This window comes from Acromyrmex echinatior, chromosome 11 (assembly GCF_024713525.1).
Source record: "Acromyrmex echinatior isolate Ae372 chromosome 11, ASM2471352v2, whole genome shotgun sequence".
In the NCBI taxonomy this organism is placed as follows: Eukaryota; Metazoa; Arthropoda; class Insecta; order Hymenoptera; family Formicidae; genus Acromyrmex; species Acromyrmex echinatior.
In genome coordinates, this window is record NC_141862.1 from 11,531,003 (window position 1) to 11,555,320 (window position 24,318).

A 24,318-nucleotide genomic window follows, 5' to 3' on the forward strand; every position below is an offset into this window, starting at 1 on the left:
TAATTAAATTTAAATGAAATAATATTAGAGTTGAACTGAGTGAATGTTAATTTTGTATAAGACTATGCGACCACCGGGACGGGTTAGAGTCTTCAGTGCCTACCGAGGACACCCGGTATACTTTCGCCGAAATTCCGCGACTGCGAGTTTCCTCACGCACCTCGCTGGACTGCATTCCACTCTTTGTGTCCCTCTTTTCTCGCAGACAGTGCTAAGCTTCTTCGCGGTCGTCGCTTCGTAGTCAATACTGATTTACAGCGGTTAAACTAAGCAGTTTCCGCAAAGAGCTCTTGACAAAGAGGCTTCGGAAGATTATTCATGTGCCAAAGAGATAGAGCTAAGGAGAATTCTTTTTCACGTTTTTGAGCTCCGCGAAATTCTAAAGTTTCCATCAAATTTACTGAAGTTTTGAAGTTTAAATACGAAATTTAAAAAATTTGAAAATAAAAATACGAAACGTTGAATAGCACATAGCACAAAGTTCTTAAGAAGACCTGTTTGTATTCGATATCTCGAAAAACCTGACCTAAATTCTTCGTGTGATCCTTTGTGCCCTGCCCCGAACTGAAGAGATAAGAGAAGGTAGACATTCCTTTTGATTATAAATCATTCAAGGGCCATCACGTGCGTGTCACGTACAATCTTGTTAAAAAATCTCTCTAAGCAACTGGATTTTATCTGTTTTTTTTATTTGAGAAATACACTGAAATACGAAAAATACGCGATAATCTTTAATTCATTTGTATTTCTGATCAATGAAAGGCGGTGTGGAAAAATGAATGAAGTGGCAGGTTTCCTTGATGATTCTCCCAGATTGCGCTCTCGTAAACTTTCTATCAAGTGATTTACTGCAAAAGCACTTCTCTACATGTACTTTCAACCGGATAAAAGAGAGAGAGAGAGAGAGAGAGAAAGAGAGACTTCTTACATAACATTGCAGTGACGGCGCTGACAAAAAACGTCGTCTCTTTACTGTCATCGTTCTAGGAATCGAGTTTATTTATCGTCGTCCCACTTGCCTCACTGGGGGTTATGCTCTTAATCGAGATCGAAAAATCTGTTATTTTTATGAAATATAAGCTTCCCAGAATCGCAGCGTTAATTTTGTTATGAAAGAATGTTTCCTCAATACTCTTGATGTCATCAATTTTCGTTTTAATTTCTTCGAATAAAACTGATCTCATTCATTTTTCTTCTGTCAATCTTTAATCAATCTTATTATCCGTACATTTAATAAAAGAAATTTAATTTAATTTATATTTTACTTATTTATATTTATTATATATTCTCTTCATTTATCTTTTTCTAAATATTTATTTGCAGCGTGATTTTACTTCGGTTTAAATCTGTTTCATCATTTCAATTTAATCATTTTCGTTGCTCCTCTATCTAATCAAGATCTAAATTTTGTTTCTCTTTATCTGATCAAGATCTATTAAATTTCTTGTCGACCTAATTAATTAATTTCAGACAGAAGATTCCGATGCGGATGACAGGCAAAGGCAAAACTTACGAATAACAGTAGAATAGAACTAGCCATACTTCCATTTAAATCCCGTCCCTTTAACTCGCCGGCGATCACGTGCGCGCGCGGTTCGTAAGTTCGCGGCGGCGGCGTCCAGGAGTGTCACGTGACCGGCAGTGCCATGTGACCAGCGTGTCGCTATCGTACGCGCGGTACCGTCCGTTACTCCTCCTCAGTGCGAGCGCGACCGGCGTGTGCGATGCTTGTCGATTGTGGGATTTGTGTCGTCGCTCTTTGTGCCAATCGCCGTTACCGGCACGCCGAAACGCGACGTACTATCCGTCCGCGCGACCTCGGTTCTTCTGTGATTTGCTCGACGCGCAATCCGCTCGTCCTCTGGACCATCTCTTCTCGATCCTCGCCGTCGAGCTCTCGCCAGGAAGACACGTGAGCTACGTGGTGATCGGACGCCAGCCAGGTGTCAGCTGGGTGCGCACTCTGCTTTCTCTCTCTCTCTCTCTCTCTCTCTCTCCTTGTTTTTTTTCGAGTATCGTGTTTGCAGGATGATCGGCTGAAAAAATGTGATTGTCCGACGTTCCAGAGTTCGAATTGCAGCGTGAATGTTTCGGGGAAGTCTCTATTGATCCCCAGATAGAAGCTCCTTTCCCACATTTCTAACACTGTAGATCCTGAAATGGTTAGTCCGCGTGTTGTATTATCGGAGACAGCAGAAGCGATAATAGCAGAAGTTATCCTCGCTTCCTCTTCTTTCGAGTATACCGCGCCGATCTGTCTTTGTCTAGGAACAGCACGTCAATCAGCCGCGCGAGAGATACGCGACTGATAGATATACTCTCTAAAGCGAATGCTCAGTTTCAGGTTTCCATACGACTGCGTTCAGAAAGTAACTTGATCTAAACGTTTGTTAAATTCGACAATGAAATTTTTGAGTTATTTCTAACATTTTTATCAACTTGAAATTTTTTCACGTTAAATATGCACTCCAAACTGGGAAATAACAAATCTATTTTGAGATTCGATCCTCACACTTGGACAATATTTAAAAGTCTTTAGTTAGAACCGGTTTTTACCTGTTTGAATGGAAAGAATTATGGTCCTTGATTTAAGCATGACACACCTGCTTTTGGAGCATTCTAATTTTTTGAGCATTTGTGCTTAATTCTAGATCTTCTACATATTTCAAAAATACCCACAGAGTTTAATAATTTTTTAATTATTTATAAATATAAAATATACACGTCAAGTTGATTTAACGTAATATCATAGAACGCATACAAATATTATGTTATTATTTTTCTTTTTTTAGAAGAGAAAACTAAAATTTTATTGTGTGAAGAAAATTGTATTTTATTAAAATTATTTTATTGAAATTATATTATTGTGCGAAAAGGTGTTAAACCGGCTCTGCGTCGGTCAGTTTTCTGAAAGATACCGGATATTGCATCTCGTGTATTGCACGCGCCCGAGTTTTACGTGCCCACGCCTATGCAAATCCCGCGGAATTATCGAAAGAATGGACGGAATGCAACGTATCGCCCATCCACGCACGTCTCGCGATAGTTGCACTTGTGCCGATTGTATAGTTGCATTCATACCGCGAAGCGAGCTCCTGGAGTGCAACAATTGGTGCACACTTTGCCGATGTATTGTATTTTGGCACACATCTCACATGTGCGCTTGCAATTGTAAGAATCGAAGGAGCGATCTTTATGCGATACATTAAATATATTTAATGTTACGCGAAGAAACGTGAAACTAATGAACCAGAAGTAATTAAAATAGTCCAGTTGCTCTGGTAATTATTAAAATAAATAAAATTTAATTGATTGTATTATAAGAGATATATATATATATATGTGTGTGTGTGTGTGAGAACTATGTAACATTTGAATGAGGTTCATTTCCTTCGAATTATATATCGCTTCCTCCTAGAAATATGAAAGTTACGCGACTACAATCTTACTAACTACATTGTTTATGTCGTAAAATTATCTGTGCATTGTGTAACACCATATAAACGATGTAATGACAGCGTATAACTCTTTCGTCGAAATTATTAAATTTAAATGCATTTCATTTTGAAATTAAAAGGTTTCTATATGGTATTATCTTGCTTTTTTATTGATAGCCTTTAATTTATACGGCATACGAAAGTGTAATCACTCAATACTGACCACGAAGAAAAGAACAAAAGAATGATATTTATTTAAGATCATTTTTAAAAGCTAAATTTACATTTTTTTGTATACTTCCATGTATTAATTATTTTCTATGAAATCCTCTTGCTAGTTTTTTCATAACCATTTTGTTATGTAATCACATGCAAGCTGAACAATGGCGAAGTGCAACTGTCGAGTTTTATCGAACGTTTATATCGACCTCGAGCGGCCTCGAGCATTCCCGATGGTATTTCCGTCAGCGAGCTTACAATTAGTATTCTATCGTACGCAGACGGCGAATCGGCGAGACTGGAAAGCTTGATCACCTTTAAGAATCGGAGCGTTTTATCGAGAGATCCGGGTTCGATCGTGCGTTTCTTGATCGAGCTTTTTATTAACGTACGCGTGGGCTTCGCATATATCGCTCTCGTTTACGCACTCAGTGCTTTCGTGGATACTTTCGTGCAGTCCGATAGCAACGCGAAAACTTACTGCGAGAACTCACTAGTCTTTCTAGTCTCGCCAAGCTCGAGCTGCCAATTATTTCCCAAAGCCTATTATTAGGCCCTTGCAGTCGACGAATTCCTGCGCCGACTTGATTAAAGCGCAATTAAAACATCCGTACGCACGATCGTTAACACGTCTTCGTCACAAGTAAAATAAATGTCTACACATAATTCTATTGTAATAAATATTTAAATATCTCGATTGCTATCCATTTTGACGATAATACTGTCCGTTGCAGATGTCAGAATTCCCGGTGGAGGGAGGCGAAAACATGCATACTGCCATGGAGAATTTTCAAAAGAAGAACCTGGTGACTGGCAGGACGCATCACGTCACTCATCATCCGCAGGTCACCACCACGTCGTCGCAGGTGATTATCTCCAACTCGGACTTTTGTTGTCTCTCTTTCTTTGACTATCAAATATTTGCGCGCGCTTCCCGAATGTTGCGATTCTTTGAAAAATAGGAAAGACGCGTCACTTGTATTTCAGTCACCAGTATTTTCGCAGGACTCAATACACGTTTTCTCGCAGTATGTTCCGTAGTATTTATTATTAATTAACATGCGAGAGATACGGTTATTTTTCTGAAATGAATTTGAAAATCTATTTGTGCAAAACTAAAATCTTCGGAAGACAGATTTTTTTTAACGAAAAATATGAATGCATTAAAAAAAAATATTGATTAATAATTTAACATGTAATAATACATATGATGCATTATATTGTATGTATCATTATATGTTAAATTATTTATATATTAATAAATACATTAAATTATTAATAATTGTATAATACATTAATAAATTAATAATTTAATACCATACGATGTCTATATAGTTTTCACTGTATTAGTATATATAACATTGTAAGTTTTAAATCCATATCATGTTAGTTTTAAGATTAATATTAACATGGTGAGAATTATATAAACACCATATGGTGTTAAATCCATACCGAGATTTTTTAGAGCTTCTGCATCTTCTCACGTTTTTATATTATCGAATTATTAACTGCATTAAATTCGGTACACTGAATTAATCTGTTCGCAATAAATTAATACGTTAACTCCGAAATCAAATGTTTTACGCGATTGTATTTTTCGAATTTAAATCCAGAGACCTACACTTCACGCATTTTTGCATACTTTGCATCTTTGTGAACATTTAGCAGAAGCGAGTTGCGATGTGCTGCAATATTTATTTGGCCTTGCTACTTCGGGGAAAATAGACGTAATAAGTATAGATGTGTATTCTCTGATCTCCGCATCTGTGCTCCATTAGAATGAATTATAACAGCATCATTTTTCTTCAATTTTGTCAGCATCTCTTTTCAACTTGGTACTTTAGAAGTTTAGAAAAAGAAAAAAAGAGCTATTATATATCTTACTCTTTTCAATAGTGACAACTTCGCAGAAATACGCAATCTATTCTTATTACGAGGAAAACACGATCGTCACCTTCTTCAGATTGTTTCTTCTAATTCAAGAAATACCCGTGAAGACTACGCGGTCTATCTGTCTTCCTATATAGTCTTCTCTACGTCAGCTATAGATGAAGTGTCCGGCGCCTCCGACGCCCACATCTGAGACGAATTTCCTGAAAGTAATCACAGAAATTTGGAATTATTCATCCGTTACGCTTTTATCATCAACACGATCTGTGCTAAAAGCACCTAAAATAATAATCACCGTCACTATTCGCGCAAGTCAATCGATTCGCCTGACTGACGCTTGCCATTCACATTCTTATCTAATTTATTTCTCTATATTACCAGATAGATATATATTACCGGTTAGATTAATATCTCAGAAAGTTTGATTGTTAATATTTGATTATTAATTTAAAAAATTAAGTGGAAAGCTATAATTAATACAAATTACATTTTTAAACCTCTTATTAAACTGCTAATTGTAAGATAGCAAAAGTTGATTATGATATTGAGCAATATTAATGGTATAGAAAATGGAAAGAAAATTGATAGGCAAATCTGTCGAAATTTTTGAAAGGATTAATGATATTAGGTGTTGGAATTAATTCGTAGCGTTTTACAAGTGATAGGAAGTACTTTCATTAATGTATTTTTTAATGCTCATGTGAAATAAATAACATTCTTTCATTTAAAAACGCTACGAATTAATTCCAACACCTAATAATTAAGCATTGATTAAAATTAATAATAAAATAAATTACATTTTCGTTTATTGGATTTTTTATGTCACATCAGAATTAAAGGTAAATCAAATTTCAGTCAGAAAGAAAATTATGCATTTGATATTAAATGCGTTGTGTGCATAAGAATTTTTATACGAATGACGTGTGTGATATATGTATGTCGCGGTTAAAGTGGCTGCGCGTCTCGCCAGCAAAACCACTTGTCAGACCATCTCCGATCATCGAGCAATCAGAAGCGATAGCTCGAGAACGACTATAGGCGTTTACTACGCAATGTGGCCGCCCACGTGCATATTTTTCTATTGAAGATTAATCCGACAGAATCTTGGTGAACCTTGGTACCATGCTTCAAGGTCCCTTCTCTCGAGAGAGCATTGCCTCCTTCTAAATTTACCGGGCCCTTTTTGCCTCCAGGTTCGGCCGAGTCATCTCGTACATCGTAATGACTTTTGGCCTATCGCCAACAGTCATTGCTGTGGTTGCTACAGCAGATGGTGTTTACATTTTTCCCTTTAAACTTGTCTTCGCTCTTTTGTTTCTTCGAACTGTACTTTTCATTTGTGTAAGGCGAAATATCTGACTTTAGTTCGTAAAAAGATTATTCAGAAAATCTTGTCACAATAGTCGAATAGAGTTATCGACGAAAATATTCATTATTAATAAATTTAGAGAAAGAGGAATAGCTATATGATAAAATGAATAATTTGCATACATTTAATGTGTATGAAAAGTTTTATTATATTTATTATGTTTTATTATATTTAAATATTAAACCAATGAAAAAATTATTTTTTTTTCTAATTATATGACTTTTACAGCAGTAAAACAATTAAACAAATTTTTTTATTTATTTTATAATAAAATAAAAAGAGTACTTACATGATATAGATATAATACACAAAAATGTCGAGAGAGTGAAAAAGAAAGATTAATTTAAATAAGACTATTTCTCAAAAAATTAAAGAATAAAATCAAGAAATTCGATAAATAAATGATTACAAACTCGATATATTTAATAGAAAGACGGAAAAGAGAGACAGAGATAAAGAGATAGAATATTGGAGCGGAAGATTCGAAGCGAGTGAGTCATCTTATACGGATCTTAAATAGAACGAAAACGGCTTTTGACTCGGCAGATGCTGACGACAAATCAGAGCCAACATCAGAGTAGTAGCAGCACCAGTACCAGTACTAGCAGTAGCAGCAGCAGCAGCAGTACGAGCAGCAGGGTGGCCAAGTCCTCACAGAGGATTCTCACCTCGTCTTCGTCGAGTGAGATGAAGGCGAGCTCCATGAAGAGTGATCTGACGGAGCTCAAACGCGGCATCTCGGAGATGAAGAACATCTCGACCAACTTTTCACAACGGCTGCGCAGCAGCATGGAGAACCTCGTAGACAGGTTGGTTCATTCTTAAGTAAATTAACTATCTCTGAGAATAGATTCAATTTTTAAAAGACAGATTTAATTTTTGAACTATAATTGTAATTATAATTCTTTACATGAGTTTATTGTGATGAAACAGTGTTCATTGTGAAAAAATTTAACGTTTTGAAGAAGTTTTGACGGATAATGCAATATGAGTGTTTAGTGAAAACTACGCGTTATTTCGTGTATTTTCTTATAGAAATGATTAGTATTTTTAGAGTATCTTTAAGTGTGCCAGCGTGACAAATCTAATGTCATCGCACATGTCATCATTGCGATGTGTTCCTTGTTTTGATCCAGTCATTTCAAAATTCTCTTCTATGTATATGATAATTTATAAAAACATTCTTTACTTTTGGATTGTGTTATATGTAACAGGTTATTTCGAATTTTTTTAAGTTTTGTGTATATTTCGTTAAAATATAAAGTATCAAATTGATATACCTTATTTTTATTATAAAAGTGAACATTTTTATTATATATTTGAAGAGACATAAGAGAGTTAATTGGTAACTAAGAATTCGTCTCAATCTATTATAATTCTCAGTTATATATAATTAAAATAGATTAATGACTTTGGTTGTAATAATATTTGAAAATAATCATTGACTTCATCTTTTCGTGAAAATGTGAAGATTTCTCGGAAGTTACTTCTTCAACTACTAGTTACGAAAAGCTCAGTGATTCATTTCGTTCAGTTTCTAAAAATTCACACGGTTAAGCTTCGCAACTAAAGCTTTCACAACTGAAAGCTCTGAAACACGTCAACGGCGAATATTTGTGTACGCATAATTTCGATTCGTATGCTATTTTCGTAGTAGTTAGATTATTTTTAACATATTGCTCACGTGTCGTTTTACGTACTTTGAAATATAAGATAATATTCCATTGCTGTTATATCACAGTAGAAAAATAAGCATTTCATTGACAAATCGTCTTTATAAAGTAATTCATTATTGATAAAAATAGATACAAAAATAGAATATTATCCAATATGGAAAAAAAAAACGATAATTTAAAACATAAGTTCTTTGTTTAAAATGGTTTTTTTAAGTAATTAGCTTTTGCAAATTATTTGTATGTCTTTATGTAAAAACACTAGGAATATGTTTAAATAGTATAATTTTTTAAATATTTAAAATTTGTATAATATTGCTTCAATTTTATTTTGCAAATCTTTTTTACACATACATATACATTTATTCTTCCATCTAATTTAATTTAGTTTTTATTTTATATATTTATTATGTAATTATATTATTTTGTACATACACATATAATTATTAGTTATATTTTTTCTTAATCGAAAAAGATTCTATATTCATAACAAAATCTCGTCACTTATTTATTCATATCCAAATTCCAACCGAATTCGAACCGAATTCTTTAGAAATAAGAATATAAGAATATATCATTAATTATAGCATGAATTCTCATGAATTCTTTTTGTGGAATTCTGCAGAGATGGCAGTGGATCGGAAGAGACCGATCTCACAGAACCGCTGGTGACTTTTCCGGATACAGATACGCCGCCACCTGTCAACGATGCTGTCACGTTGGCGGGCGGTTCTCCGTCCCAATTGAGTTCCCTGAACTCACTGAACAATCTTCATCACAGCATGAGCCCCCCGATGAATATACCGAGCATGCCAAACCTACCTGCTGGTCAGGAAACTATGAAGTTCGAACAGAAGAAAATGACCAGCGCTTCAAAAACAAAGGTGAGCGATGTTTTCCTGTCTCCATATCTCCATCTTTTGAATATCACTTTTATATTAATAATTGTAAAAATTTTACATTTAATCTTAAAAATAATTATCATAAAATGGGATAACTTTAATGACAATGTCTAGACAGCATGCTTGTCAGAATTTGAAACATAAGATATCTTAAGAACATCTTGCAGATAAGATGTTATGTCATTTTGTCATATTAAATATGGTTGCTATCTAAACATTTTTTAAAGTTTGGTCAAAACTATCTTATTTTATAATAATAAATAATTAATTGTAATAATAATGGATATAAATAAAATCGAGAATACGATTTTGTCTGCTATAAATAGAAATTGATAATTACAATACTCGTTCGATGAGGAATAATTCTCATAAGATTTGTGAAAGATTTTTATCAGACTTTGAGAATTTGATTAAAAAATGATATCAAGAATCGTGTAGAAAAATGTAGTAATAAAATAAAGACAAATATACATGAAAATAACTTGGGTTACTGGCGATATTGAATTTCATAATATTACATGAAGTTAATCTTGCGCACGCTATCAGCACGTGGTCTCATCGAGCCGTTCAATAAGCTATCCGCAAAATAACGAGTACTTAAAAATACATATTTGATAAGAATTGCGCGATTAATTTAACTTGAATTTACCGAATGAATGGTGGCGTTTGATAGACGTTATACATTGCGAACATCGGAGATGTTAGATGCATAGCGAATGGCGGTCGAGGTGCGGCTTCCTCTAGGTAATCTAGGTCAAGGATTGTGAGTCCTATCCTTAGGTATCATGCGTGAGAAAGCATCGAGGCTCGGTGTCGTGTATATCACAATACGCCTCTGATCAATTTGCCAGCTTTTTTATTCAGACCTCGCGTCTAATAGTCAACTGATTTTTGTTAGGTCGTCACGGATGGATTTAGCGCTGAAAAAGCGACGGCGAATAGTGCAGAAATGAGGGCCCTGCAAGCCGGTGATGTCTCATACAAGGAACAGAGCGCAGCAACGGCGGCGAGGGCGCGCGTCGAGCTCGACGGCGTCTCGGCGGAGAAGAGCGTCGCTGCTGCGAGGGTAAGTGATATTTATACTTGAATAAATGCAAAAATGCTCCTGGAGAATCACATTGGAATAATTGCTGCATAATGTTTAATAAAAGAAATATAGTTTTTACGACAAGCATAAATAAATTAGAAATAAATGTGGAGAGGTATAATAAAGAATAAAACATAAACGAACAATATAAAATGTAAAAAATAATAGAAAATATATAAATAATAATGGACAATATAAAAAGATAAATTGTATCCCTTCGTAACTAATCGTCAAAAATATTCGTCACTGAAAGAACCGCAATTGTGTAAAATTATATAGCTCTCCGTGCTTATTACTTCCTGCTCGGCGTGAGTACGGACACGATCAGTGTCACACGGTTGAGCTGTGCATTCTTCAATTCTCGTGATCAAAGACCTTTGTGTTCGTAAACAATGCGATGGTCCGCATTAAAAATCAGAACGTCGGTGAACGAAAATTCTCCTCGATCGCTCGTTAAGGCACTCTCACTTTCCAAAAGCCTGACCTTTCTTGTTGGGATAACAAAAGGACCAAGAGAAAGACTCTGTGGGTGCGGTCGAATAATTTGGCACGAAGTTACCGGCAACGTGCGGAAACTCGCGCGGGTAAAGGCACGATTGCGGTCGTTGACACGCGCGTACATTGCGTTTTCTACAGTATCGGAGGAAACTGCGCGTGCATGGCGAATATAATTCCTCGATTTTCCCCGTGGTTTTTGAAAAAATTGACATGGATCTTCGGTGAATGATGGCAAACTTAAAATGTATTTATTTGAAGGCACTTTTCTCGCTTGACAAAGTTAAAATCAACAAAATTAAAATGTGGAACTTGCGACTGACTCGTTCGAATCGTTGCTCATTGTCGAAATGATTCCTGAGTATATCTTTAAGCTTAATTTACAATGTCTTTTTTGCTTCCTTTTTCTTGCATTTTGCTACTCTTTATTTCTTGCATTTCTGCCTTTTATCTTCTTTGTTGTCACCAGAAATAAAAATTGAATTTCAGAAGAGACAAGAAATATGTAATTAACAAGAAACATGAATGTTGATAAAACAATCGCAAGAAAGAGGGAAAGAGCAGAGATAAAAAAAAAGAAACAAAAAGCAAAGAACACACTGTAGATTAGGCTTTAATTATAACTTAAATGAAATATTTAATTCGGTGTCTCTATTAATAAAATATTTAAATACAATAATATTTTTAATAATAAGAATCATATTTTAGACCGTATATGTGAGAATATATACGAACCAGAAATTGAATGCCTATATATAAATAATTTAATATATTGAATTACTGAAATCATTGAATTATTTAAGCATTAAAGATCCAGCTTCGACCGGCACAATATTTTTGTTGCGCCTAGTATTTAAAATTTAAATAGATTATGTAGATTTTTTATGAAAAAAATAAGTAGAGAAAGAACACACATGTACTTTTTGTACGAACGAAGGAAATGCCATATCATCCAATGAGCAATTTTATTTGAGCTTGGACTTAAATGATAAACATCATCGAAATTAGAAATATCAAATAAGATAGTAAGATATAAGTTGCACTCGAAGCGCATCTTTACCTTGTATAAATCGCATAACGTTTTCTCTGAGTAATATGAATTGAAGTTGTGATTTTTCTAATAACGATTGCAATCGCGGCCTTGACTATCGGCCAAGGCGATGATTTCGTAAAAGGAACGCACGCTATCGTGAGGTACGAACATACATACATATCGCGACAGGCGGATAATCCGCGGACAGTCTCGTGTAATCGTGAGACGATGTGTCGTTCGACACGAGAAGTTGGTTTGGCTTGCGTTCAGAAATTTGCATGTTGCTGGCTCAAGAGTCACGTAGTAACCGACCTAACTGAATTCATCTAAATTTAGATGACGCCGCCGCTAAGCGTAAATAATCGTGAAACGAAAGCCTCCTTCCACGCGCGATACAGGATACCCGGTAGAATCGAGCTTCTACGGTTGAATTCCTTCCGCAATCTGTTACTTATGATTTTCCTCTAAAAAAAAGATAATTGAAAGAATATGATAGAAAAACATCGTATTTATAAATTCGGAAGAAAATTATTAATTTAGTACATAGAACAATTATTAATCTGCTACATATAATACATTTTCTAATAAAACTATCTATTTTATTACTTATATATATATAAATATACACATATTGCTTCCTTACTTCAAGTGAAATACAATTAAAAAAATTAAATTTCCGCAATTAAATATCGCGCAAAACATTGATTTTTAATTTACAGTGTAATCACAAAAGAATATTTAATCTTCCAAATATTACGTTTTGCATTATTTTGAATACAAGGAAAAAAATAATTAATCTTCTTAACATACAAGGCGTTTCTTCGTTGATGGCATCTTTGCGTGAATCACGTAGGTAGATTCAACCGACAACAAAAAAAGCCGTCTCGGAAGGGAAGATGAATCGTCGTCTTTCCTAGGACAAAAAGGTGTGTGCTCGAAAAACGCGGTTGCGTGCTACTTCATTCGTGGGTGTGTTCAGCTATTATTTCTTTTTCTTTTTACGCGCCGCATTATCCTTGACCCCACGTGCCGGCCTTGCGACGCCTGTGCCAGTAATCGCGAATTCTCTCGGTGCTTTGCAATTTTATCACAAATCATTTTCCTATCTAATTTACGAAATTACACAAAATAATTTGATAGATGTATCTCGTGAAAGTCATTTATGTTTCGGAGACGATTACCGTGAGTTTGATGGTATACGTATAATAAATTGAAATGAGGAGCACCATGTACGTACATCTCTGATAAAAGACACAATACATCTCGTTACACTTATCTTTGTACGATTCACGGCTTGAAAGCTTCTCCGACAGATGCCGCCAGACTTAGAAGAACGATGTCTTCGATGTCGCATTATTGGAGCAGATATGAAATTCTATATTCTATAAAGACGACTTCGATCAAGCTCCGATTAACTTAATCATTAAGTGATTAAATAATTTACAAATAAAACTAAAATTAGTGAATAAAATTACGTTTAAAATATTTTTAAAAATTAAGAATAATTAATTGAATATTGAAAATTTTGTTTTAAGCCAGTTAAATTAACCGCTGATTGGATCAATTGGATTGAATCAATTGGAATTTGCTCAATGTCGCCCTAAGTCTGCTTGTTAATATAAAAATTTACCAATTGATGATTATAATTTTTTTTACATTTTATGAATATATTTGTGTTTCTGACAGCTCTCTTGCAAGATAATTTATTTACTATAGAAAATACCGCGAAGGATAGGAAGAAGACTAAATTTTCATAAGCATGTACTTGTACTTTATACTTGTACTTTATACTTGTATATCTATATCTTTTCATACTATGTTGGTATCTTCTTATATAAGATGTTATTGGAAATTATGCGTCAATATGCGGTTAAAAGAGAACGACAACTAAGAAGGATTTTCCACTTAAAGCAACCTGAGTAATCCATGGAACTACAACGTAACGTTCGTAAAATCTAATTTCTTGAAATCAGGATAAAAGTGGTTCGTTTAATATGTGATCTATTTAAAATTTGAGAGAAGACGAGGTTAGTTTAAAAATATTTTAATGTCGCAATATCAGTTATTAGAAACTTCACTTTACGTTTTGAAGTGAACATAAATTTTTCAATCGTCGCCAATTACATATTCTTCTAATTAAAATTATATTGAAAAATAAAAGAAAAAAATATTCTTTAAAATAATAAAAACATTCTTTTTTTCTAAAAACGCCAAGTAAGAAGTCTAGTTTGTTTTGAGTCTACTTTTTCTCGCTTCTTTTTCTACTTTAGCGAAAACATCGCTTCCGTTTCCATGGCAAAATGTTGAAGAAGGGGGAGACGGTAGTCACGGGGATGACCGAGTACTCCTCGTCGCAACCCTCGGGTCGATAATCCACTACCCCCTCGAAGAAACAGTTTGTTCGCGACATTGCTCGTTGTCGGTTGATAGGTCGGTCAGTTGATTGCATGTTGCATGGGACAGCAATTAACGAGGCTGCTGGCACGGGGTCTTTTTCCAAGTCTGAGACCCCGCAGCAACGCGATGCAACGTGATTATCCTCATCCTCGGATCTCGGGCAATCAGGTCACTTCACAAATGGTACGATTATCTTGAGCCTTCAAATCAAACCCAGCCAAAACTTTTAAGTGAACCGGGCAGTCTCGTATTAAGATGTCTTTTCGTGCTACCGTTTCACGTTTATATTTTCAGTGTGAAAATACGTTACGTATATGTGACTAATGCCCATTTCCACCAATGTAGATTAACTTTAACCTCGGTTCAATTTACTCTTCGTCTTTTTGTAATCTTTAGAACTAGAAAAAGACAAAGAGTAAGTTGAAATTAAAGTTAATCTACGTTGGTGGAAATGCCATAAGACAGTGAAAATGTATGAAAACAATAACGTCATATATATATAGCGTTCAATCTTGAATCGAATGATTTATCACTAGAAGTTGGATTTAGCGTTAAACACTGGCATCAAATTGAGACGTGATCACTGACGTTATTTTTCAAAGTGTCACGAAATGGCTTTTAAGGTATCTTTGAAGATCCTTGATATTTGTCAATTTTAACTACATGATCTATTTTGACTCTAAAAATGAATATCAAACGTCAGCATGAAATGTCTTTATTTCTCGCTGTTAATCACGCAAAAAGATCTTCTTTCCTTTATTTCATAATTAGGTAATATGAGAAGAAGTAAGAGAGATTCGTTGTTGCTCTCGTATCAGATTAGCTTTAATTCGTGAAACGCAATGCTGCTAAAACATACAAGATAGTGTATTTTAACATCCCTGTTCGGATGTTAAAATAGAATCATGCGTTTTGATGACAGAGTTGTCTGTTGTTGGTTTGTCGTTCATTCACGATGCGACATGACACGACGTGAGATCATCGTGAAGATTTCGGTGAGAACTTGGAAGATGTGCCAAGAAGCGACGATTACAAACTGCTAAGTGTCACCGATACCTTGGTAGACCGCAACCGAAATAGAGCGAGCGTTCGTGGTAGTTAAATAACCAGTCGACCGCGACATTTTCAAGGACATTGCCAGATACACACGAAGGTTTGCCTGCAGGTTTTTCTGAAAAATAGAGACTATCAGTGTCGTCGTATGGAGCAATAAGAGTTGCGATGATAAAAAAACTAGAAAACCGATAAACGCTTTGTGCAACCTCGGCAAAACATATTATTATGAATCACAGAAATTTGAATTGCTATCGAGTTTACGAAGATAATTGGTGGAATAACAGTGTGTCGTATATATAGATTCGTTGTATAGTCGCGAAAGCCTCGACTTTGACCTCAATGTGTGTTGCTCAAAGTGGAGTAGATCATCGAACTTTGATATATCAATACGATGACGTATCGAACAGCTATTTAATAATCACTTAGCATAAAGACAGAAAAACAAATGCTACATTTTTAACACGAACGTCATATATTACACAAAGAGAATAATTACGCACTTTATGTACTTGCAAAAATAAAATAAGCACAATTGTAGAATTACCTAAAAATACTTTGATTGATGACCATCGCAAAATTATTACAGACTCAGAATTACATTAATTAAATAATTATTGATCTTATTATGGAAACATGTTCCATGCAATGAAACAAATATTATTTACAATTTTTGTATCTGCTATAATATTTTTATTTGCTATTTATAATGATTTTTCGATAAGAATGCAGACGTGAGCGTTAAAATCACGAACGGGCTATTAAAATTCTTGTTTAGTACCGTCCACGAATTCGATAGCGAGCGAGTCATTCGCTCGTAAACTATTTCTAGGCTAGTCGAAAAATAGCAGCAATGGTGGGATCACTGTTAAAAAGCTGTTGCACCGATTACGCGATTGACGTGCAGAAATGCATTTCTCTCTCTCTCTCTCTTTCTCCTTCTCTTTTTCTTGCCCTCTCTCTGCTTCATGCATAACGAAATTAAACTCTCGCCGGGTAGTGAATCATATTTAAGCACAGTCTAGATTAGTTTGCATCGCGCTACCATCATACTTGGTGATCCAAAGCTGTCGTGCTTTCTACGATTTGATAGGAAACGGTTTATTTATAATTTTATAATTATCATAATTTTTATTCGATAGTTATTAGATACAGGCGAATTTTGAATTTTAGTCTTAAAATAGTAGTTTGATTGTTGAATATATGTGATAAATGTGAGATTAATTACGAGTAAAATAATTATGTTAAAAATATTTGAAAGTGATTTAGTTCAAGATAATTAAATTATTGAAGTAATTTTATCGAGATAAATTACAAAGAATTTGAGAAATAACTTTATAAAGATTATAATAAAAGATAATTTTTTATAAAAATTAATTGATTATCAAGTGTTATGAATATATTGATAATTTATTTGAATATTAATAAAAAAGAATTATTTGAAAGTAATTTTATTAAAATTATCGATAAATATGCTTTAATTTCTTCCAAAAATTTTGTCGATAAATAATAAATTATTTACTTTGCGCGAATATTTATGTCGAGCGTCATAATTTGTTTTTAATTGTCTAAAAAAATAATTATCATTGATTTTATTTTCATATCAAAAGGGTGATGTAAATCTTATTTAAAATATGAGCGCACCGTGGCCGATACATCGTGGAGTATTACATCGAAAACAGTTCGAAAAATCGCGAGTGGTAAGTCTTGAGAAAGTTTTAATTTGCATCTCTTTTTTTTTGCCTTCGATAATATTCGATATTCTCGATAAATTACTGAATCGTAATAAGGCAGTAGTTTCGATAAACAATTTTCGATAAACAATTGGACATTAAGGAGAACTTCCTCATGGAATTATGCTCGTTCTTGGCGTAAATATCTTTGAAAACATCCGCTGACGGATTGGAATGCCATGTATTTAAAATTGAAAGTTTATTCACATCACTCGCGATTTTTTTAAAATACCGCACGCGATTGAGCTGAGAATAAAGCAAAGCTGGCCTTGCGCGATCGAGTGTACTTTTAAGCGGGAAGTCAATCGAAGAAATTTGTCTGAATGAAAAAGAAAACAATTCATGCGAAATGGCTATGAAAAAAAAAACGAATGGTACAGGATTAAGAATTATTAAAATGAAAAATAGCAGCGTTAAAAAAATATAATTATTGCTGTTCGATCTCAGAATAAATATCATGCTTTTAGAAGCTAATGAGAAGCTATTTTAAGAATAATTTCAATATCAAATGTATTCAAATTTAATGTAACATAAGGATTGAGACGGTAATTAATTATTATTCTGTTAGTTTTACATTACTCAGTTATGGGCTCCATGGAGCGATTTCTGCGACGAGATAACGTTCTTTTTTATCCGTTAATATATTATATTTATTCACGGCATTATCATTGACGTCATGAATTGCAAAGCAAGGTGGTAGCAAGATCAGTGTAATAGCAGAATCGTACTTAATGCATCGCGTAACATAAGCGGTTGTGACGACATGCTCAAATTATATTTAGATAAATACGTCGGGAGAATCTCGGACGACAGAGAGGAGAGGAAAGATCGATGACGAAGAGACAAAATGAGCGAGACCGATGAGCCGTCCACAATACCGATCATTGTATCGCGAAGTCTCGAGAGGGAAAGTACCATTGTATTTTCCGATACTTGAAGAGCGGTGATAGTGATAAGAACGAGACGTTGGTGTATATTGGGTATTCAATATCTACATATTATTTATAATAGTATAATTGGATGCTTGACGTTTATCTGTATCAGATATCGGATATTCGCGATTAAGAATTAGAATTAATCAGCTTAAAATATTCTCGCTTCCTGTTCTCTCTGCAACGATAAGATATTTTTTTTAATGTAGCAGATTGAAAAATAAATGTAATAACGACAATCTTATAAATGAATTATTTTAATATATTATTAGATTTTCAAAATGAATTTTGAATCATCTTATATATGTAGGTATTCGTTATTTTTATGGAATACTAATTTCATTTCTAAGAAATTTATTCATTACTTCAGGTAAATAAAGCAAAACACTTTAAAGAGTGAAATATTTATTTTTAATATGATTGTAGAATTGTGTTATGTTTTTTTTTGACGGTATAGTATACATGCGTTATAAATAAATGTTTGCACGATATTCTTGTGATTTCCCGATTTTTTGCATTATTCGAATGAGATGAATAACTGTTAGATGAAAGATTAGAATGACAGAAATGCATATGTAATTATACATTACTGTCCATGAAGTGCGTGTTGTGGCTACATGTCGGAACACCGAAAAAAATCATATCATCCAGAGTATAGTGCAACAGTTGTACTCTCTTGGTACGAGATGCTATCGTCTATCTGCCTCTGCAAATTAGCACCATAAGTGGACCTTCGATAATACGCGCTAATTCTCTACAACGCGCGGAACTTTACAACAATATGTCATAGAGCTAACAAATATATATATATATTTATTATAGCTTACATCACTGAACTTGGACATGATTTTTTGTCAGAAAAATAAAATTAAGTTAAATTAAAACTGCAAAATTAAAATTAAAATTAAATTTTCAGTATTCTTAATTGTAAAGCGATATTTTTCTGATTGGCTAACAATAAGCGATAATTAGATATTCCATAACAAACATTAATTTTTCTTATGTAATGTAATAAAGTAATGTATGATGTAAAGTATGTATGATGTAAAAATAATAATATAATTGCTAAAATAATGATTTCTCGTGCTGAAAAAAAGAAATGAATATATAGAAATGTAGCAAAAAAAATTTTGTATATTTTCTATATATTTATTTCTTGTTTCTGGACAAGAAATCATTATCGTACGATTATATCATTATTTTTACCTCATTTTATTATATTATTACATCAGGAAAATCGATGTTTGTTACAGAATAATTATTATTTATTGTTAGCCAATCAGAAAAAAATATTGTTGTACAATTAATAATTAAGATTCGTGAAAATTTTATTGTTCACTTAATTTTTTTGTGTGATTTTCTAGAAGAGTGATTGTATTATACAAATATTAAATCTTGAGATTAAAAAATAACAATTAAATTTAAATCATCGGATTGTAAGGCTCTAATAAATAAATTCAAATATAATAAAAATGTAATATAATAACCTGTTTAAATAATAAAAAAAAATCAGAACATGGGACTACGAACAAAGCTAGAAGTTAAAAGCTAAAATTTCTATATATATACAATATAATTTATAAACAATCTAAACCAGACGTTTAATTCTGGATTCTCTATTGCAAGATCTCTTAATTGCGAATGATATTAGACAAAAAAATCGGAGAATTTTTTGTAATATTAGGTGTTGGAATTAATTCGTAGCGTTTTTAATGAAAGAATGTTATTTATTTCACATGAGCATTAAAAAATACATTAATGAAAGTACTTCCCATCACTTGTAAAACGCTACGAATTAATTCCAACACCTAATAATATTTCGACATAATTGATAGAAGATGAATCATTAATTGATAAGTCTAACATATTACTCGCCAAGTCGCCACTATTATGTTAAGATCATATATTAAAACGTTCTTTTACTTCCGTAAATTTTTTATATTTTGATATATTTAAGGCTGACTTTTTAATGGATATCGTCGCCACTATTTACATAGAACGATAACTATGAATTTATTACAATAATGCCTCCATTAATTGCGGGAATAATATATTCGGATTAATTTTGGACATTAAAGAGTATTGTGTGCAGTTTTTATTATTTGTATCGCAGAATTTTTAAATTTTCATGTAACATTGAGAATGAAATCAGGGTCTGGTAGATTGTTTATGAATTATATTATATATAGAAATTTTAGCATTTAACATCTAGCTTGGTTCGTAGCCCAAAGTTTTGATTTTTAATTTCAAATAATAACTTGATTCGAATAGATCTTGTTTATTTATTATTTAAATTAAAAAATAAGTTTATGATTAATAGGAGAAATACTGAATATATTTCTTTTTCAGGAGCAAAGAAGCTTGAAGGCTGGCGATCTCTCGCATCAAGAGAGTAACAATATGGCAGCATCTACCATGAAGCTTCAGAGCGATTCTTTTACTTCCGAGAAGGTAAATAAATAGAATTTATTTCATGAAAACTTTGTTAGGAAGAATATGAAAAACTACAAAACTTTCTTTGGATAATCGAACATCTTGATGAAATAATCATAGTGCATCGCTTTGTGAAAAAACGCGAAGCGTATAATTTTCCCGATTTACATTTGCGCTTCTGGCCGTTTACCAAGGAACGCGCGTTAAAACGTCCGCGAACTGATAATCGAAATCGTAAATCGCCATTCTTAACATTGGAAAACTGCGGCCAGCGGCTGCGCCGTTTTTTGGCACTTGAGGTTGCATCGCTGTTTAACGCAGAAGCAATGCAACGAGCGATGATTTAAACGTCGACGAGCTCGCAATCGGACCCCAGTCGAAAAGTGGACTCGTATGATTCGAGAAGCCTGTGAGAAGTGTAAAACGTCGAAATCATACTCACTAGTCGTTCAGGATGATGCTAAGGAAGTGCAGCCTCGACTCGCGAATGGTAAACAAAGTGTAAAATTTATAGAACTGAAGGAAACAATAACATAATTTTATTTAGTAAAAATTTATTTTGAAATAAAAAAAACATTGTTACAAATTTATTTTAATTTAAATAAAAAATATAAAAATTCTTGCTTGCGCTGAAAACTTAATTAAGCAAATATCTTTCTGTACTCGTATTTTTAGGAATGAATATGTACTTATAAATCTAATTTCTAATGTTTTTTTTTTTAATGTAACGATGAATGAGAAATCAATATAAATAATTCTAACGAACGTGGTTTATAAATCAAACATATAAAAAAAGGAGCATGAAACCACAGCACTGGATGTTGTTTGAAATTTAATTATTCATTATATTAATAAAAAATCTTTCATGCTCCTCCATGCTCCTTTTTTTATGAGAATATTTGAGAAATCAATATTTCTGATAACCTTCTCCATTTTTCATCTATTTTATATTAAATTCCTAACGATTGTAAAGATCAATCAAAAGATCATCCTTTAAAGCATCTGAAATTCACCTATTCCTCGTTCATTGGCAATCCGACTTCCTAATGCTTGTCAAACTCGATGGAGTCCTCAAGTTTTTTTCTCAAGACCTCTTCAACAATATCCTTGATGATCTTTCTCAAGATTTCAAAACTGATGAACGGACAATGTTTTCGTACTGTGCAGAAAGCAATGGCAGCGCAACAGCAGCGACAGACAGTCACTTCGACCGGCATTTTCAACCACGAAAAGCACATGGCCTCGAGCTCACAATCGAGCATCACGATCGCGTCCAAGTCGGGCGTGAGTTCATCCAAATCGATGATCAGTGCTGCGAGTGCGGTTAATCAACTGATGAACGGCATGCGACCACCGACCGCTGAGGATGAGCTTTTATCTTTACCGTTGGATGACTTGGATCTACTTTGCTCCAAGTCGAATCCGCAAGACGTGGACTGTGCCATCGCCAAGTATTGCAGCCTGCTCGACAGCTTCGTGGAGCGGTTGAAGGTGAGCGCCGACAGTGGCAAGAGCAGTAACAGCGGCAGCAAAGGGCCACAACTGTTGAACAGGGTGAACGAGATCATCCGGAAGGCTTGGGCAGTGCCTACACATGGCCATGAGCTGGGTTATACCCTGTGCAACACTCTGAGGACGCGCGGCGGTCTTGATCTACTCATGTCAAATTGCGTGGCGAATGATCGCGACTTGCAGTTTTCATCGGCCAGATTACTGGAGCAATGCTTGACTACGGAGAACCGCGCTCACGTGGTGGAGAATGGCCTGGAGAAGGTAGTGAATGTCGCATGCGTGTGCACGAAGAACGCCAATTCGGTAGATCACGCGCGCGTCGGCACTGGGATACTCGAGCATTTGTTCAAGCACAGCGAGGGCACCTGCAGCGACGTCATCAGGCTAGGTGGTTTGGACGCGGTGCTATTTGAGTGTCGAAAAAATGACGTGGAGACTCTGCGCCATTGTGCAGGTGCGTTAGCGAACCTATCGCTGTATGGTGGAGCTGAAAATCAAGAAGCGATGATCAAGCGGAAGGTGCCAATGTGGTTGTTCCCGCTTGCTTTTCACAACGACGACAATATCAAGTATTACGCCTGTCTGGCGATCGCCGTGTTAGTCGCCAACAAAGAGATCGAGGCAGCCGTCCTCAAGTCCGGCACCCTCGACCTCGTCGAACCTTTCATCACGTCGCACAATCCTTACGAATTCGCTAAATCGAACTTAGCGCACGCACATGGTCAGAGTAAGAACTGGCTGGAGCGGCTTGTGCCGGTCCTGAGCTCTAAGCGGGAGGAGGCTCGCAATCTGGCGGCCTTCCACTTCTGCATGGAAGCAGGTATCAAGAAGCAACAGGGCAATACTGATATCTTCCGAACAATCGGCGCGATCGAGCCGTTGAAGAAAGTAGCCAGTTGTCCGAATGCGATTGCGTCCAAGTACGCGGCACAAGCTTTAAGATTAATCGGCGAAGAAATTCCGCATAAACTCAGCCAGCAAGTGCCTTTATGGTCCACTGAGGACGTCCGAGAATGGGTGAAGCAGATCGGTTTCGCCGAGGTAGCCCCGAACTTTGTGGAAAGCCGAGTGGATGGCGACTTGCTATTGCAGTTGACGGAGGAGAATTTGCGCGAGGATATCGGCCTGACCAACGGTATCATGCGTCGCAGATTCGCCCGTGAGCTGCAAAACCTGAAGAAAATGGCTGACTACAGTAGTCGCGACACCGGTAACTTGAATAGCTTCCTGCAGTCGATTGGCCAGGAGTTCTCCATCTACACGTATAGCATGTTGAACGCCGGGGTAGACAAGGATTCGATACGAAATCTCTCGGAGGATCAATTATTGGCGGAGTGTGGCATCACCAACAGTATCCATCGGCTCAGGATACTTGACGCCATCAAGAATATGCAGCACAACCAATTCAGCTCGTGCGAGTACGAATCGCCTGACAAATCCCTTGACGTCTTCGTCAGTTATCGTAGATCGAACGGCTCGCAACTGGCGAGTCTGTTGAAGGTACATCTACAGCTGCGGGGCTTCACGGTTTTCATTGACGTCGAGAGGCTCGAGGCCGGCAAGTTTGACAACAACTTGCTACAGAGCATCAGGCAGGCCAAGCACTTCCTCCTCGTACTTACACCCCAGGCTTTGGAGAGGTGTATACAAGACAGCGAGTGCAAGGATTGGGTACATAGGGTGAGTCTGAATATTTTTCATCGTATTTTTTTTTTGTTAGAAAAATATTGAAATACTTTTATAGTCTCTTTAACCCTCAGTACACACAATGGGGTTAGCGTAATCTTACCCGATTTTAATTCACGTTTTCTTCCGATCCCTTTTCACTTATTGCAAAATATCTTTTGTGCTACGACATTTTAGACTTTCTAACTCAAAAATTCTTTTTTTTTCAGTCTTTCAGTCTTTAAACGATAGATTTAAAAATTTGTTAAAATCGGTGCATCACAATCCGAAATACAAGCAAAAGAAAACGCTGGCTTACAAATATTCGGATGTGGGTAGATACGGACTGCCAGAATTGTGTGTACTAAGGGTTAATTATACACTATTAAATTATTTAAAAATGTATGCTTGCTTTTTCCGTTTTATCAGTTTCGAAGTCGCAAAAAAGAAATGAATAAATTCTCGATTAACTCAATTCATTTTTTAGA

At 35.0% G+C, this 24,318-nt stretch overlaps 1 protein-coding gene across 6 annotated transcripts in view; it reads left to right on the forward strand.

Annotated features, from left to right (window-relative positions):
- Positions 1–24,318, forward strand: part of Sarm (sterile alpha and armadillo motif) — a 99,818-nt gene that overhangs the window by 73,025 nt on the left and 2,475 nt on the right. For all 6 annotated transcript variants that reach the window (XR_015546593.1, XM_087410994.1, XM_087410995.1 and 3 more), the window contains 6 exons: positions 4,391–4,522; positions 7,462–7,724; positions 9,214–9,472; positions 10,389–10,556; positions 20,570–20,671; positions 21,821–23,845. Coding sequence is in view for 5 of the 6 variants with exons in the window: in XM_087410994.1 (XP_087267120.1) it covers positions 4,391–4,522; positions 7,462–7,724; positions 9,214–9,472; positions 10,389–10,556; positions 20,570–20,671; positions 21,821–23,845 (2,949 nt within the window). In the remaining variant the exon portion in view is untranslated. The remainder of the gene's footprint in view (positions 1–4,390; positions 4,523–7,461; positions 7,725–9,213; positions 9,473–10,388; positions 10,557–20,569; positions 20,672–21,820; positions 23,846–24,318) is intronic.